Source organism: Vanellus vanellus, assembly GCF_965231255.1.
Source record: "Vanellus vanellus genome assembly, chromosome: 25".
NCBI classification, from domain to species: Eukaryota; Metazoa; Chordata; class Aves; order Charadriiformes; family Charadriidae; genus Vanellus; species Vanellus vanellus.
Window position 1 is genome coordinate 840465 of NC_138930.1, and position 15789 is coordinate 856253.

The 15789-nt window shown below is 47.1% G+C and overlaps 1 protein-coding gene across 1 annotated transcript in view; it reads left to right on the forward strand.

Moving 5' to 3' along the window:
- STK11 (serine/threonine kinase 11) overlaps positions 1–15789 on the forward strand; it is a 45711-nt gene that overhangs the window by 9264 nt on the left and 20658 nt on the right. Inside the window, exons 2-6 of the mRNA XM_082495513.1 lie at positions 2291–2374; positions 6247–6336; positions 7510–7642; positions 8128–8264; positions 8785–8912. Of these exons, the coding sequence (XP_082351639.1) occupies positions 2291–2374; positions 6247–6336; positions 7510–7642; positions 8128–8264; positions 8785–8912 (572 nt within the window). The remainder of the gene's footprint in view (positions 1–2290; positions 2375–6246; positions 6337–7509; positions 7643–8127; positions 8265–8784; positions 8913–15789) is intronic.

The window sequence follows — 15789 nt, forward strand, 5'->3', positions numbered from 1 at the left end:
TCTTGAGACTAATGTTATAATTCTCACATTGGTCACTTCATTTCTGAATTCTCCCAGAAGTTACGGCTTTAATAAAGGGCACTATGAAAGCGCCTCAACAGTTGGCGACTGCATATGAGGAATTTGATGTGTCTTCAGGATGATTTCTGCATTAACTCCACTGTAAAGACACTTAGGCTGGTCACAAATGGACTGTGACCCCCTGGCTGGCTCAGGGGTCTCTGGCCTGTAACCTGGCCACTGCAGGGCTTGTATTTGGTGGAGCGCAGGGCTGGGCAGCCTGCGTGTGACATCCAAGCAGCTCTGAGCTGGTTTGGGTGGTGGGGAGCGGGGTTGTGTTGGGGTGGGGGGTCTCTGGAGACCTCTCATGGGGAGTGCGGAGGTGAGCTGGGGGTGCTGGGGCAGCGTGGGGCTGGTGGGACCCAGCTCTGGTGGGGCTGCCCAGATGCTGTTGCCATCTCCCACCTGGAACCCCTCTGGAGTTCCTCCATCCCTCAGCTCTGGCATCTGTCATGCTTGTATCTTGGTGCAGGGCTGCTCAGCTTGGGGGTGCTGGGGCTCCCTGCCCCTCTGGCAGCCCCTATCTGTCCCACGGGATGCTGGTGAGGCGCTGGGCTCTGTTGGCGAGGGAGGCACCTCTCGGGTTTTCTGTAGTTTATATCTTCTATAGAAAATCATGTTCTGCCCCTCTTTAGATGAATTTCACATGGTATAATAAAAAATCAGTTTGGTTTCGGTTGTTCATGTCTGTAGCAGCTTAGTCACTTTCTGATGGGTTTATATTTGTGTTTAGATGACTTCTATCCATTCACAATACAACAACTATCAGAGGGAACTGCTTGTTAGCTATAGAAACATTTATTTCTTTCTATGGAAAGTGACTAATATTCAGGTTGCTTCCCAGCTAAATACCAGAATTTGTGCTGAAAGGGGCCGCCGCGTGGGCACTGCTCTGCCGCGTTGGGCCCCGGGCAGTGCCTGCCTGTGGCAAGAGGAGCAGCGGTGCTGCCCTGCGCTGGCTGCTGGGGGTGCTCCTGGTCACCACGCTGATCAAAAACATACCCTGAAGTATGAAGACTGGAAGCCCACATAAATTTATTTCTGCTCTTGTATCTATGGATGACACTTACATATAAGGAAGCGCGAAGTGCAAACATAAAAGGTTTGTCTTGGAAGTGACTGTCCCAGATATTGTGGTAAACACAAATGTAGCACATCTTTAGGGGTGTCACTGACAAGCCTGACAGCGAGCTAAGCTCCTGACACTCCAGTGTTGTTTGGAAAGCTTTAATTGGAGGGAAGTTAATAAAGCCACATCTCTGACATGTGGAGCAGGTCAGGGTGGGCTGTGACTTGCCTGAGCAGTTGACCGGGCAGCGGTTCAGTTCCAGCGATAGTTTTCCTCTGCCAGCACTAGTTTTAACTGGGAATGGTGAGCTGGGTCCCCAGGGCCATGGGGAAGGACACGAGCTGAGAAGGGGACTGCAGGGGACAATGCAGACCCCTCTTGTATGGGGTGGGGGGAGGAGGAGGAGGAGGAGGCTTGGTTGCTGCACCAGGCTGTTGCAAGGCCAGTATCCCCCGTGGAGGCAGGGCTTTGTGGAGGGTGTCCTCAGGCTGCTTTCTCTTCGCAGCTGGTGTCTGAGGGTCCAGCAGGATGTCAGCAGGAGTGGTTTTCTGTGGGATGGCTCAGCTTGATGCTCTTCTGAAGGAGCTTGCCGTTGTCTTATTCCTGCTCTCTCTGAATGGGGCTGTTTGGCTGTTGACCAGTCGAACAGCTAAAGGGGAGCATTGCACAGGTTTTATGGGTAAAACCGGAATAAAGCTTCCACTGGAGTGCGGAATAAAACTTTCTATTAGCAGAAGTAATACAGCTGGCATGGAACGTCACCAAAGTGTTGGCACAGGGCATTCTTATGACCAGTTTCATGTGTGGCACAAAGGCAGGTTGCTCCTTGAGAGTAGTTCTCCTGCTGTTGTTTACCAATGGACTAAAATTCCTGCCCAAGGAAGACTGACTGGCTGTGTAGTGTTCACTGAAAGGGCACTTGTTCATAGTCCTCATTGGTGACCAGTAAGTATTTTCATGGTCTAGCCTTGGACTAATGAATTCAAGAGCACACAAGACCTTCTGTCGAACAGCATGCCTGAGTAGTGGTAGGTGAAGCAGCCTGGACTAACATGGTTTGAAGGGTCTTTAAAATCCATTTGATTTAGAAAACATCAATTTCATGCCATAGTAAGGAAACGGGCTTTTTAAACTTAACTTTTTCCTTTTCTCTTCCTGCAGGGAAATTCAGCTACTGCGACGATTACGGCACAAAAATGTTATCCAGTTGGTAGATGTGTTATACAATGAAGAGAAGCAGAAAATATATCCTTTTTTCACACAGTTGTTAATAAGGTTTGAATTCCTGTTGTTCCCTGGTATAGTGCTGAATCATTATAGTTCTGCTTTTGTTAAGGCCCTTTTGAATGCTTCTTAAGCTTAAAATTGCTTTCACTGGTATTAAACATGCTGCATGTCTGGAATACTTTCCACACGAGTACATTTTCTTAAGTTTCCCAGCTTCCCAGTTAGGAAACGAAATACTGTCCCCAGGTTACAGTTGCAGGGCTGGGGTGGGGAGAACTGACCCTCAAGTACTGTGTTTTATAGTGCGACCTCAGAGATGAAACTTGGCAACTCAGAGATGAAAAAAGTGCTGTGGATCTGTTGTTTCTAACCTCCCGCCCTGGCTGTGGTGTGTGTTAGTGCTTTTTTCCCTGAAGATGGACCTTTTATTGTCTATGCTACGTGAAATCAATTTTTGTAATGCTTTTTCCTTTAAGTCCTTGGCAATGGTGTCAGTATTTTTTTCTTTCCATCTAAAGAAGAAAAAAATCCACTCATTTGCTGGCATCCGGGTGCTTGCAACTCTCCCTCCCGTCGGAGGGTCTGTACTGCTGCAGCGCTGCCGTTCCTGGGGCAGCTGGTCTGCTTTGCTGCTGGTTATCCTTAGCAAGCCAAGATGGACTCCCGAGCCAGCCCGAGCCGCCTCTGTTCTGTTGTTTGTGTGAATGTCCCTTGTGATAGTGCTTTAAGTGACCCAAAGCTTGTAACAGTCGGGAGAGATTGAAAGCGCGTTGTCCCTGAGATCTACAGCCCAGCTTCCTGAGGGTAAACTGTTCAATTCTTGAATCAAAGCTGTGGCTTGTGATCTCGGTGCATCTTTCAGACTTGAACATGTTACTCCAGCGCACTGTGTCCCCCAAGTACGCACAGCCACTAACCGCTGCGATTGCACGCCTTAACTTGCAAGTGAGTAGCTGGATTTCTGACGAGTCTGCCACACTTAACGTGCACTTTGACTTGAACCAGTTTGTAAGTTTATTGAGCTGATCTGTTGTGGTACATGTTATAAATGGTTGCTTTTATTTTTGACAGTGTTTTCTAAATACTGTCTTCCAATTACAGTACTTCAGAAAATGGGTAATTTAATTGTGTGCTTTAATTAGAACAAATACTCTGCCACCAAGTCATTAGTATAGAAAAAGCATGATGATTTTTGCTTGTGTTTTGTAGCCTTAACAGACCGAAGGGATTGCAATTCAATTACTGCCTATAGAAAGATAGCGTTTAATTAATAAGAAGCTGGGCTGCTGAAGGAGAAGCATGGGGAAAAAGAGCCCGAGAGAGACCTCGTGTGTTGGTAACAGGTGATGACAACCCAAAATGGTCATTCGGAAACGTGACCTCTCTCAGCCAGGAAGGATGTTCCTTGCTTTACTTTCTCAACAGTAGTGTTTGAAAAAGAACAAATTGTTTTTCAGTCCTTTCCCCTTGCAAGTATAGGCTGACTTCACTATTTTTATCTCTCTTGACACTCTTCGTATGTTTGTTTCTCTAAGTGCTTACTCTGTGCACGTGAGTGGCAAGAACTGGAGAAGTTTGTTGTGTCACTGGGGCTGGGAGCAGGAATTCATCCATGATCATGTTCTTGCTTAACCTTTCTCCAGCTTCTCCTTGGCACTGCCAGTGCCTGTGCAGCGTGTCCGAGGATGTGGCAGTACAAACGCTTGTGCAGCCGTGTGGTAAACAGGTTTGGGAACAGATCCAGCTGAAAAGTAACTTTCTCCTTTGGGCTGCCGCCTCTGTAGGTCAGGTCCTGTACTCGTTTCACTGTGTAGCCATGCACGTGCCTGTACCGGTGCCTTGCAGGAAGCAATGCCAGATGAAAGTTGAGTGGGGTTTAAGGGAGGGATGTCAACTTCCCCCTCATTAATAAAAAAAAAAAAAGTCCTCGTTTCCAGAATGACCATTGTGGCATTTGGAATTGGGCTGTGGACGAAGGAAGGATTCTGTTCTCACCTGTGTTTTCTCTTGCTGATAGAAGTGAACTGCAGGCTTCAGCTATGTTTATACTTGGGAAGATAGTGTTTTAACAACTTACCTGCTTAGTCAAAGCCTTCAATGATTTTCTTGGGTAAAGGGAAAGCTGTGATGACTGGATTAAAAATATCAACTACGCTTAGTGTTTAATGGGCTGCTTTGATGACCTGCTGTGGCTGGGAATGCAGAGCTGGTGATGAATGGAGAACTAATCCAGGCAGAAAATAAACCCAGTTCAATAAGCAGCGTCCCAGCTGGCACCCTCTCTGACAGCTTCTGTTACCGGTGCGTGCGGTTGTGCGTGGCAGCAGAACCCTATTGATTAGAAGAATTGAGAGCCTCAGTCTTCTTGGGGCACCTGTAATAGATCTGCTTCAGCCTGGAAGTTTGTGCTCTAATCTGGCTGATCAACCAGAGGTGGATCAGTTACAAAAGAAGGGGTGAAAAACAGTCTGGCAGCTAATGAAACCAAACTCAGGCTGCCCTTTGTAGATGAGAACGAGAGCTGGGTTTTGCTTCCCGGGAGCTAGTCTGTATTATCCACTGTTAGTATTATTCTCTTGAAGGTGGGAGAGTTGATGTCTTCCACATCCCTGTGATATAAGTAGTTCACAGATTTCTTCCAGAGTAAGAAGTAGGAATGAATTTTGGGAGCTCTTCCTGCTATTCTTGCTTCTACTGACTTACTGGGTGGCATTTTGCCCATCATAAAATCTTACAGTATCTTAATGTCTCCCTGAAGAGCAGCTCATATGGGGAGCGTAGCACTAATTTAATGAGTTTGTGCAGTGTTTTGAGCTCCTGGATAGAACGTGCTGCAAAAGGGCAACACAATCTCTAGCACAGATCCCACTTAAAGCACAGGTCATCCCTTTAGCCTCTCCCGCCTCAAGAGTTAAGGTGGCATCCTGGGACATAAGCAACTTATTTTAGGCTTAGGCTAAGAAGGCATCTGCCAGGAATAATTAGAGTGACCAAAGAAAAGCTTTGTGTTATGGAGAACATGGGCCGACTGACAGTCGTGCTTTTCTCTGCTCTTTATCTGGAAGGTGCACCCGCTTGGCAAAGCCACCAGATGTCTCAGGGTCTGTTCTTGCAAGCCCCTCTGCAGGAGAGGAGGAAAACAGAGGCAATTACTGCTTTAGGCACTTGTGTAGTTTCCATTGTTTGGCCCCAACGTTAAAGCTTAAGGAGATGAAAACTAGAATATGCTGCAAGGGAACAAATGCTAAAAAGTGCCACCAGTTCTTGGCATTCTGTCATCACTTTTTTTTTTCATGCAGTTTCAAAAAAGCTTTCCAGCTGTCTAGGGATCCTTTCTCCTGCTGCTGAAATACTGCCGTGGGGATGGGGGTAAGCAGCGGCTGTAAGTACTGCATACAGCCGTATCGTTTTGGGACAGGAAATTAAGAATAATAGAAACTTTGGGGAAGGTGATGGGCACTGACTGTCACGTCAAGTGCAGAGCAGCCAGGCTATTGGGAGGATGTGCTGCAGCCTACAGCTCTTCTGTCAGGGGCTTCCTAACTTTTTGTAGCCACTTCAGAGTATTGTCCTATTTCTGTCATGCTTGTGAGATCTCCAGCTTAATTTCTGTGGAGTTTGCATCCTGTTTCAGGTCTGAGTTGCAGCTGGTCATTAAGCAGAAGAATCTTCTGGGGGTTCTTTGCCCCCTTCTGATAGGCAGTTGGAGGAAGGTGGCTTCCTCCGGAGGTGCACCACAGCTCCTGCTCTGTCTCTCCGCTGCGTGTGTACCAGGGAACAGGACTGCCTGTGCGGTACCTCTCCAGCTGCACTGGAACGGGGCTGCAGTCCTGGCACGGCGTTTGCCTGAGAAGTGTTTAACCTTGGAGCTTCCTTAACTCTGCCTTCACGTATATGGTGATGGAGTACTGTGTGTGTGGGATGCAGGAAATGCTGGACAGTGTCCCAGAAAAGAGGTTTCCAGTTTTTCAGGCTCACGGGTAAGTACAGTTTTGTTCCTTAGCTGCGTTAGCTTCTCACCACTGTGCTGTCTTGAATTCAAGAGCACGTTCTACTCTGTTGCTTCGACTGCTGGCTGCACTTTAAAGTAAAACTGGCTTTGTGTAATAACTGCATCTTTTACATCCATTGAAAAAATGAAAAACTAATGAAGTGATTGCAGGAACGGCCCTTAGATTCTGGGAAGAAAAAACATCTTTCTATTGAATCTTCTGTTACTTTTGTTTTGCATCACAAGATACATGACAGCCCTTCCTGGCCCCTTTCCTACGGCTCTGGCGTTCAGCAAGGATGGGTGCAATGGAGGAATCCATGAGGACTTGCCCTGTATAAATGGAGGCGAGCCATACAGTTCGGTGTCAGAAAAAGGATTAAAGGTCTTTGGATGGATTAAGGATTGGCAATATCCAACATGATCTGTTAGCTTGTTTAGTTAGTAGATAGGATAAGCAGAAGCCCCTTTCACTCTGCAAGTAAAGCAACCTTAGAATCCTGGAAATAGATGCAAGAAGATTGCTGTGTATATCAAATCAGTGCAGACCAGTAACTACACAATTTTATGGTCATACTTTCATCTTGTTTAAAAAAGGTGTCTGAGGTTACAGGTAGCCTAAGTGAAATACAGGCACATTAAGTCAGGTATTATTTCTGGATGTTATGAGATTAAAAATTTGCATGGTAATTGCTGCCAGGCTGTCCATGTGTAATGCTTGTTACATTACAGTACTGTCCTGCCCATAGTCTCTGACTGTAAGTACAGCAAAACGCTCCTTTTTGCTGGCTGAAGGAAACTTGCTAGCTTAACTTAGCATAGACTAAAGCAGGTGTCAGAATTAGCTATCAGGTCTGTGCCAGCGTGGTGCTCAGCTCTTACAAAATATGCAGACCTGTGAAGAGGGCTTTGGTGTGGAGGAGCCCTGGGTCTGAAGTGGTTAGCACGCTGCTGCAGAGCTCTGCCAGGTGACTTCTGCCTTTGTCGGAAGATTAAGCGCCATTTCTTACACGCCACAGTTCAATGTCAAGTTCCTCATCAAATGTAAATGTATTTCTGACTTGTGTCCAATGACAGCACTCTGCTTAATGTACTATCCGTAGTTCATGTAGTCTTACTCTATGGAAGTTCTTGACTTTTGTTCCTCTAACTCTTTCTGCAGGTACTTTTGTCAGCTTATAGACGGCTTAGAATACTTGCACAGCCAAGGGATTGTCCACAAGGATATAAAACCGGGGAACCTCCTGCTAACAACCAACGGGACACTAAAAATATCTGATTTAGGCGTAGCAGAGGTATGTAAGAAGTGCAGCAAAGTCGTGAATGTGGGAAGCGTGACATTCTAGATCTAGGTCACCTTTGTGGTGTCAATTGATTTATTATGCATTTAGGCTTTTCTTCTGTTAAACCTGAAGAGTGCTCTAGAGTGACTCTGAATATTTATTGCAATTGGCAAAACGCTTTTGCTGACAACAGCCCAAAACTTCCATCCAGGAAGTACATAGGGGAAGACATCATCTTAGACAAACCAGAAGTGTGGTGAAATAGCCATAAACTACGTAACCGTATCCTTATTAGATGAAGACTGACTTAGCTAGGTAGGAGAGGTACAAGAACTGTCACTGTTGGCACGTAGTTGCTGTAGTGACATGTTCTCATGATATGTAAGTAGATGTTCAGTAGCAGAGTTTTCCCCCCTTTTTCCCCAGGTGAAACTTTTCTGACAGTTACAATTTGTCTGCCTTGAAAGTTTGAAACTAACGTGTCTCTTCTGCTGCAGGCATTGCATCCCTTTGCAGAGGATGACACGTGCAGAACGAGCCAAGGGTCGCCAGCATTCCAGCCACCAGAAATTGCCAATGGCCTTGACACCTTTTCAGGCTTTAAAGTAGACATCTGGTCCGCAGGGGTCACGCTGTAAGTGTCCGTGTAGCATCCAGGCATTGCAATTAAAAAATTACAAGCCCCCAAATAGCTCAGTTTTGTGTTATCTGCTGTCATCGCTGCTCTTCTGTGTGTGGTTGGGGGGAGCAGGGAGGGTGTATGTGTGTTGATCGCCCCTTTGGATGGGTGTGGGTTCCCCAAAGTGCTTGTAATTCTGAAGAAAGTAATGGTTACTCGCAGTGAGTAACTGCCAGCTGTTTCTCAGCATCAGAGATGCGCAGCTACCGTAATAATAGAAACCACAAATATCTCTAGTATTTATTTTTAAGTTTCTTCCATCCCAGCCTGTCAGGGAGATGTCTTGGTGGTTTTGACTCATGTGAATGAAGAGGCTGCGATAAAGGAAGGCTAACTTTAAGGATGCATTCCAAATACTGTCAAATATTCATCTTTTAGTTTCCCCTTGGCTTCTTTTGGTTTACATAGTCACAGAAGAGCTGAGCACCTGTTCTGTGTGCTTTTTCTCATACAGCTTCTCCTTCTGCCTTTACAGATACAACATTACAACGGGTCTATACCCCTTTGAAGGGGATAATATCTATAAATTATTTGAAAACATCGGGAAAGGTGACTACACAATTCCAGAGGATTGTGGTCCTCCACTCTCAGACTTGTTGAGAGGTGAGTCTCCCAACTGACTCTCAAAGGATGGGTAAAGTCTATAGGTGCAACAAATGCTCAGCTTGTGTAGTGCCAGGGGTGAGCTTCATTCCACGGATCCTGTGGAGGTACAGGATCCTGTTAGGAAGGGAGGTTATGCTGATGAACCTTATGATAAGACTTTGAAAGATATTTAACACTGATGTTTTCCTGAGATACACTAAACGCTGGATGGGTTGCAGTCACTACTCTTTATCGAATTGTTTTTTACATTATGTTTCTTGTGCTCTGGGAAGCTTTTAAACCTAAAGATAAAGCCCACAAGAGATTAAATTTAAAATGGCATCATGGCATTGATGCGGGTTTTGCAAGTGGGAATGCTCAATTAAATTCCTTGCCCAAAGTTTCTATAACGTGAAATACTGAATACTCGGGTGCTGCTGTCCTTCCTCATCGGCATCTGCTGTGAATTTATTTGCTTCAGTCCCCGTTGTCATCTCCTTCCCCCAAAATTTAGAGTCGCAAGGATATTGGAGCAAAGCACCCAGTGCCTGCTTCCAGAGCAGGGCTGCGGTAGAAACAGGAGTAGCGCTTTCTGGGTGGAAGGAGAGGGTTGAGTTTTGTTTGGGTTGTGTTGTTTTTTTTTTTTTTTGTTGCTTTCACTTATTGCAATAGAGGTTTAGCGTTGAACAGTCTCTACTTTTGAAAGCTGAATATTCAGGGCAGCAGTTGTGCTGTGCCCAGCAGCCAACCTGGTGGTGCCCGTTTGGCAGCAGAGAGGATGTGATTCCAGCGGGTGGGAGGTCCTGGCCAGAGTTCCCACTGCCGCACCGCTGCAGCAGTGCTCCCCAGCCCTCTGCGCGGGCTCGCTCGCTTTTCTTTGTCTTCAGCTGTTTGTGAAAGGTCAGACCTCAAATATGAAATGCCGCTGTCTCGTTTCAAGCTTATTTTTCTGGTTCTTGTGCTCGCCGGGGCTGGGAGGTTAGTGTGGGTGAAGGGCTGCGGGGCACTGAGCAGAGCGAGGCGGGTTCCCTTCCTCCCGTCAGCAGGTCTGCTGGTAACACGGGGGTTATCGCTAACCCGGGGGCTGTGTCCTGCGCTGTGTCCTCTGTGTGGTCACAGTGCTGTTGCAGTTTGTGGCTAGCCAAAAGGTTAACAGTTTCGAAGCATTTTAGGGCTGCGCTTCACACTGCAAAGGGCAGCAGTTGTGCCTCCGCAGGAAAGGCTGCGCTGCCCGTGGGCTCTCGGCTCCTGCCTGGATGGCTGAGAGGAGGTGCAGCTCCAGCCTGGACTCACTTTCTCGCCACATAGGGTCACCTCTGCTGCGGGCCGTGGCTCGGTGCGGTGCTGGGGACATGGGCGTCCTCGCTCGGCATCAGCTGCGTGCCGGGCAGTGGCGGCAGATGGTGCTGTCTGTCCGAGCACTGCCTGCCGCTGCCTCCGCTGGGGCTCCCCGCGGCCCCCCGCCGCCGAGGAGCTGCCAGAGCCCTGCGAGCCCACTCAGAGGAGACTATTTTAGCTTCTCTGGCCCCATGCCGATTATGAAATAAGTTATTTCCATGTGTTTCAAAAAGCATTAACTAGTTTTAACAGCTTTCGGAAAGCATTGCATCAGGCACAGCTTCCAAATGCACTGAGCGCAGTTGGTAGCGCGGCCATTCTGCGGGGACTGATGGGGCTGCCGCTCACAGCGCGGCACTCTTGATGGGTGTCTGTGTCTCACGTCGTGTCCGCCTGCCCTGGGGAACCGTGTCCTGATCTACATGTGGTGTTTGATTTGTGAATGCTGACTCAAAAAACAGCCTTTTTATGAGCTTGGGAATTGCCCAAATGGAGTCCATCCCGCGGTCCATCTAGACGGGCCACCAGTCTCCTGCAGAGTCCCGCAGAAATCATTTGAGGCTTGTGATGAGCCTCTCAGCTGCACTTAGTGTTGGCCCCCGGGGAAAATGAGTGTGGCGGTTGTTTCTCTTTTCTTGTCCTGGGGATATTGATAGCTTAAAATCTTATGCTTCATTAGCAGAGTAACTCCCTCTTTGGTTCTCTTTCCGTCCCCTGGATGAGACCTGGAGTCAGAATCTCCTGCTCTTCTTTCTGCCCCATTTTAAACGGAAGGGCCTTGCACCTGATGCCCTTTGTCCAAAACCGTCCATCTCTTCAGCCTGTGTTGCTTCCTTCATCCTACCTGCTGTCTCTCTTCACCCCTCCTGTGTTTGAACACTAGAGATGCAAGTCGAGTGCGTTTGGTAGGTGGAGGAGTTGCCCGGGGGAGATGTCTTGTGTCTCTCTATCAAATTGGACCCTTTCCTCCAGGGTGGTGGGAAGCCCTAAGGGTTCCTTTTGCTGTTCTCCCTCCGTCCCACCCGAGAACACTCTCCCACCCCTCATCTTGTTGCATGCACCCATGACACAGTAAAAGCTGGCAAGAACTCCTGATGTTATTCTTGTTTGGCTTGACACGCTTTGCTTTTTCTGGTGGTCAGAGTAGCCGGTGGACCCGAGGGGACTGAATTATGGAGTGGGACTGCCCCGCGTTCCTCCGCGCGGTGGAGGCCCGAGCATCCCCGCAGCCCAGCAGAGAGCAAGGCTGAGCCTTGCCGTGGTGCTACTACGTAGCTATGGTGACAAAACCCGAATGCTTTATTTAGTTCATGCTTTTCCTCCAGAACATCTGCATTTCCTGGTAGGTGCGCGCTCCTTCTGCGGCAGGTTGAAGCTGAATCGAAAGCCCGCACATCAGATGCTGTCAATGGCTGGCTGATGCTTTTATATGAGCAGCGCAGACACCCACAGCTCAGCTCTATCTCACTAGAGACTTTGTTTCGCCTTTGCATTGCTTTTAAAAGACTCTTAAAGCACTCTGCAGTGCTGCAAGCATTTGTTCTGGTTTTATTGTAAGGAAGAATTCAGTGTGCTGCAAAGTGCTTGTTTCCTCTCTGGCTGTAAGTGCTGTGGTGACCACAGTACCAGTCTGGCTGTGAAGCAAACTCTAGAATACGCTTTTTTTTTTTACATTGGGTTTTTTTCTGTTCTTCTGTTGACTACCTTTTTTAGTGTGTTTTTTACTCTCCCCCCTCCTTGAGCTTGTTTTTATTTCTTTGTTCCTCTTTCCAGATGAAGCAGAATTTTAGAGGACTTAAAGCTTCTGTGGTATTTGAACTGTAAAGAGACTCGCATGACAGTGTATTTCGACGGATTAGTTGGGATGCTGCTCCTCTTTTTGTCTCTCTAATCAGGGATGAAGCTTTATTTATACTCTTCACTGGTGGAAAAGAGAAGGGCCAGCACTGTTCTGGCCTCTGTGGGTACAGTCAGTAAAGATGTGTCAGAGTGGAAGAAGCATTTATAAATAGCCTTAAGGTTCTTCTGTCACCATCTGCACATGACTTATCAACTTGTGTGCAGTTTGCTTCTGGACAAGAAAAATGCACAAGGTCAGCTCTTCTCTCTCCTTTTCTAATATACTTTTACCGAAAGAGAAAGCTCTGAGACTGCAGTCTCTGCATTAAACATATGGATTTATTTCCAGGCTCTGCTACAGACTTTACGACCAGGCACAAGCTGGTTAGTTCCTCAGCATTTTGGTTTCTCGCTTCTGTATCGCTGCCGTGACCTTTCGGTACAGGGATGGTGAGAGGATGTGCATCCTGATGACAGTGGGATGCTTTAATTGTGTAGTAGCAGGGAGTCCCCGGCGCCCACAGCCAGGCAGGCTGGCGGCTGTCACCCGGCCAGTGGCGAGTCTTCCGCATGTGTTTGATCAAAGGCTCGAGGTTTGCCTGCAGAGGGAGTTCATGGTCAGAACGCCCGGCTGTGCTTGGGGAGGATGAAGGAGAGGGAAGAAGTCCCGTCTCATTTTACAAATTGAACTTAGACTGGTTTTATATTGGTTGTTTTAAATGTCGATACGAGTTGGAGTCTGAAGCGAAATCCAGGCTGAGTTCGCCAACTCCTCCTGCTGGATTTCTTCCTGCTTCTCAGCTGACACACCTAAGATTGTGCTGTCTGCTAAAAACTAGATGTTCTACCCTGTGATATAATGCTATGTTTGTTCAGGATTATTGGAGTGTGTGGGCTGGAGTCAGTAAGGAGCTCAAGACAGGTTCGTGGTCTCCGGTTTCCGGATTGCCACTTGACATAATCTGAAAAGGGGTCTGAGAGTGCCAGTGTGCCGCAGTGGGCACAATACGCCATGTATGGGCACTGCAAATCCTTCTGAAATACCGTGGGAGCAGAGGTTTGAGTGTCAGGCGTCCTCCTGAGGAATCGCCCTGTTCCAGTGCGTCTCATCTCTACTTGCGGATAAACTGCGTGGAAATCTTTACCGTAAATGGTAGAGAGTATGTGTGGTTACTGTGGGCAGACGCTCTTAGATGACTTGACTGGTGAATAGTACATGATGTTTTGTCTTGATGAAGTCTCTTTTCAGTACAGGACTTCAGCCACAGAGCTGCCGTGAGTGACTCAGAGTTGAATGCGTGAATGTACATTTTCGGTGATTGGACGTTCCATTTTCTTTCAAACATTGCCCCAAAATACGATCCTTTTTCATTAAAGTAAATATTCTTTTTTCTCAATTATCTTCTTTATGCCTTTTCATCGCTTGAGAACCATGCAGCACTCTGCACCATAGCTATTTGTAACTGGTGCTGTTGGGCCTCTTTTAATAATTTACCTGGGAACTTTATCCTCTGCTTGTACCAGTTTTATCTGGTAAATGCCTTAAATTTCTCTGTGAGCCTTGTCATTCCTTAAACAGTATTTGAATTTGCTGCATCTTTAATTTTCCCTTTGGTCAGAGTGAGCTGCTTATGAGGGTGCTCCAGCTCCTCCTCTGCAGCGCCCTGGTGAAACTCATCCCAAAGTGAAAGCGCGGGAGCCGCGAGACAGTCCCACTGCACTTGAGAGTTCTGTAAAGAGTTTCTAGTGGTGTCTGCTTGGATGTGCAGAATTTTATTCTGAACTCGGTGATAGCAAGCTGGATTCCAAAACCATTTTGAAATGTAGTCTTTAAATAAATAAACTGGGGGGGTGGAGGGTGTCCTGACTTACCTGTTCCTGTTTACATGAATAAGATAACCCAGGCAGCACTCGCTTTGGTGTCCCCTAGACTTCATGTAAGATCTCTTTGCAGTCCTATTTCTTTTTTTTTTTTTTTTTTTTTTTAAAAAAAAAAAAGCCAACACGTGGGCAGCTCAGCTGTGAAACTACTGTCTAATAATCTTATTAATAGGTCATTTAATTAGGTGGGGGATTTTTTTCTCTAATCAACCTTCCCAATTTGTTTTCCAGTTATTACTTCTTTTCTTGTAAGGCGAGGAGAAATAATGTCTGAACGTGAGAAAAGCCCTTTACTTGCAAGGATGGGTGAGCCCTGGAACAGGCTGCATAGCGGGGTTGTAGAGTTTCTGTCCTCAGAGGCATTGCAAACCCAACTGGTCGCAGTCCTGGGCAAGCTGAGCCTGCTTTGAGCTAGAGGGTTGCACTAGGTGATCCCCAGAGGTCGCTTCCAACCTCGGCTTCTCTGGGATTCTGAGAAGGCTGCAGGGTCGGCTGCGGACACACGCTGGAGTACAGAAGAAAGGAGGAACGCACATTGCAAGGACCCTTATTTTGGAGAAAGTCCCTGATAAAGGCTGTGTTCGGTGTTAAACTGATAATTATTTTTTTAAAATGTAAAGGAGTTTGTTTTGTAGTACTTACTGGAAAAAAGAGAGCTTTCTCCAGCGTCAGTTCACTAGCGTTGGCTAAGGTGAGGAAACGGCTTGGAGTTAGCCCTGCAGAAACACCCAAATGTTGTGTTACAAGCGTTGCAGCACTTTGCAGGACAGCAAGATTCGGGATCAGATCCCTTCTCTGGTGAAGATGGTTCAACCGTATCTTCTCTCACCCTCACTTGTGAGACCATCTCAAAATACACTTCCAGTGGTGGTCCTCAGTAGCAGACCTCGCAGCTGAGCCCTTCAGCTTTTGGCACTCTCTCTGGCATTAGTCACCTCCTGCCACATCTGGTTTTGGTCTGTAGCTGCAGCCTGGGCTGCTGGTTGCTTGTTTGTAGGGCTTTAACCTGTTCAGAGGAGAAGATACCAGAGATAAGGAACTGCTCTCAAGGTTTAGAGCTCTTGAGCAGGGAGCTGTTGCTGTAGCTCCAGTTGAGATCAACTGTGTAACTCTGCTACAGCCGTATGGTGGTTTTTATGGTCTCGGCAAGGCAAGCATAAGTTTCCGGTGTGCTCTGTCTAAAGTGCTCTGGAGAGTTGGGCTCTGAAGACTCTAATGCCTTGAGTTCATGAGGCCAGACGCCTGTGATGCACTTGACCTTCTCTAACCTGGAGAGGTCTTCCTGAGTTTCTTTAACCTACTTCATAGTGATGTCATGTGGATCAGTAGTGACCCCGTCTGCCTTAAAGCTGTCATCAGCACCAATAAACCTTTACAAATTGCCATGGCAAACTGTATTTTGGTTTCTGGGGGGAAAAAATAACTTCAGTCCTTCCGTGCTATACCTTTTCTTTGCCCATATTCATTACTGTTAGTAATGTGACACAAACTGAACTGACAAGGAAGATGTTCTGGATCGTCTTTTGTTATCGCATGTGCTGTTGGTGATTTATCTTTTCCATTACCTTTGTTCAGCAGTACTGCAGAAGCTCATCTGCACGGCCCTTGCAACTTCCTACTTGAACTACAATGTCTCTTTCCAGACCTCCCTTCCTACGTGTCCGTCCAACTGTATCTCCTGTGCCTGTGTTTTCACTGTCCTTGTACTGGCTCTCCCCAGCCTCTGCACCGTTTGCTCCTTGTCCTGACTTTCTTAACTCCTGTTTGATGGTCTGTTCTGCTCCCTAGCCTTTCTTTTCTTCTGGTTGCTGGAGGCAGGGTGCTCCTGTTCTCTCGC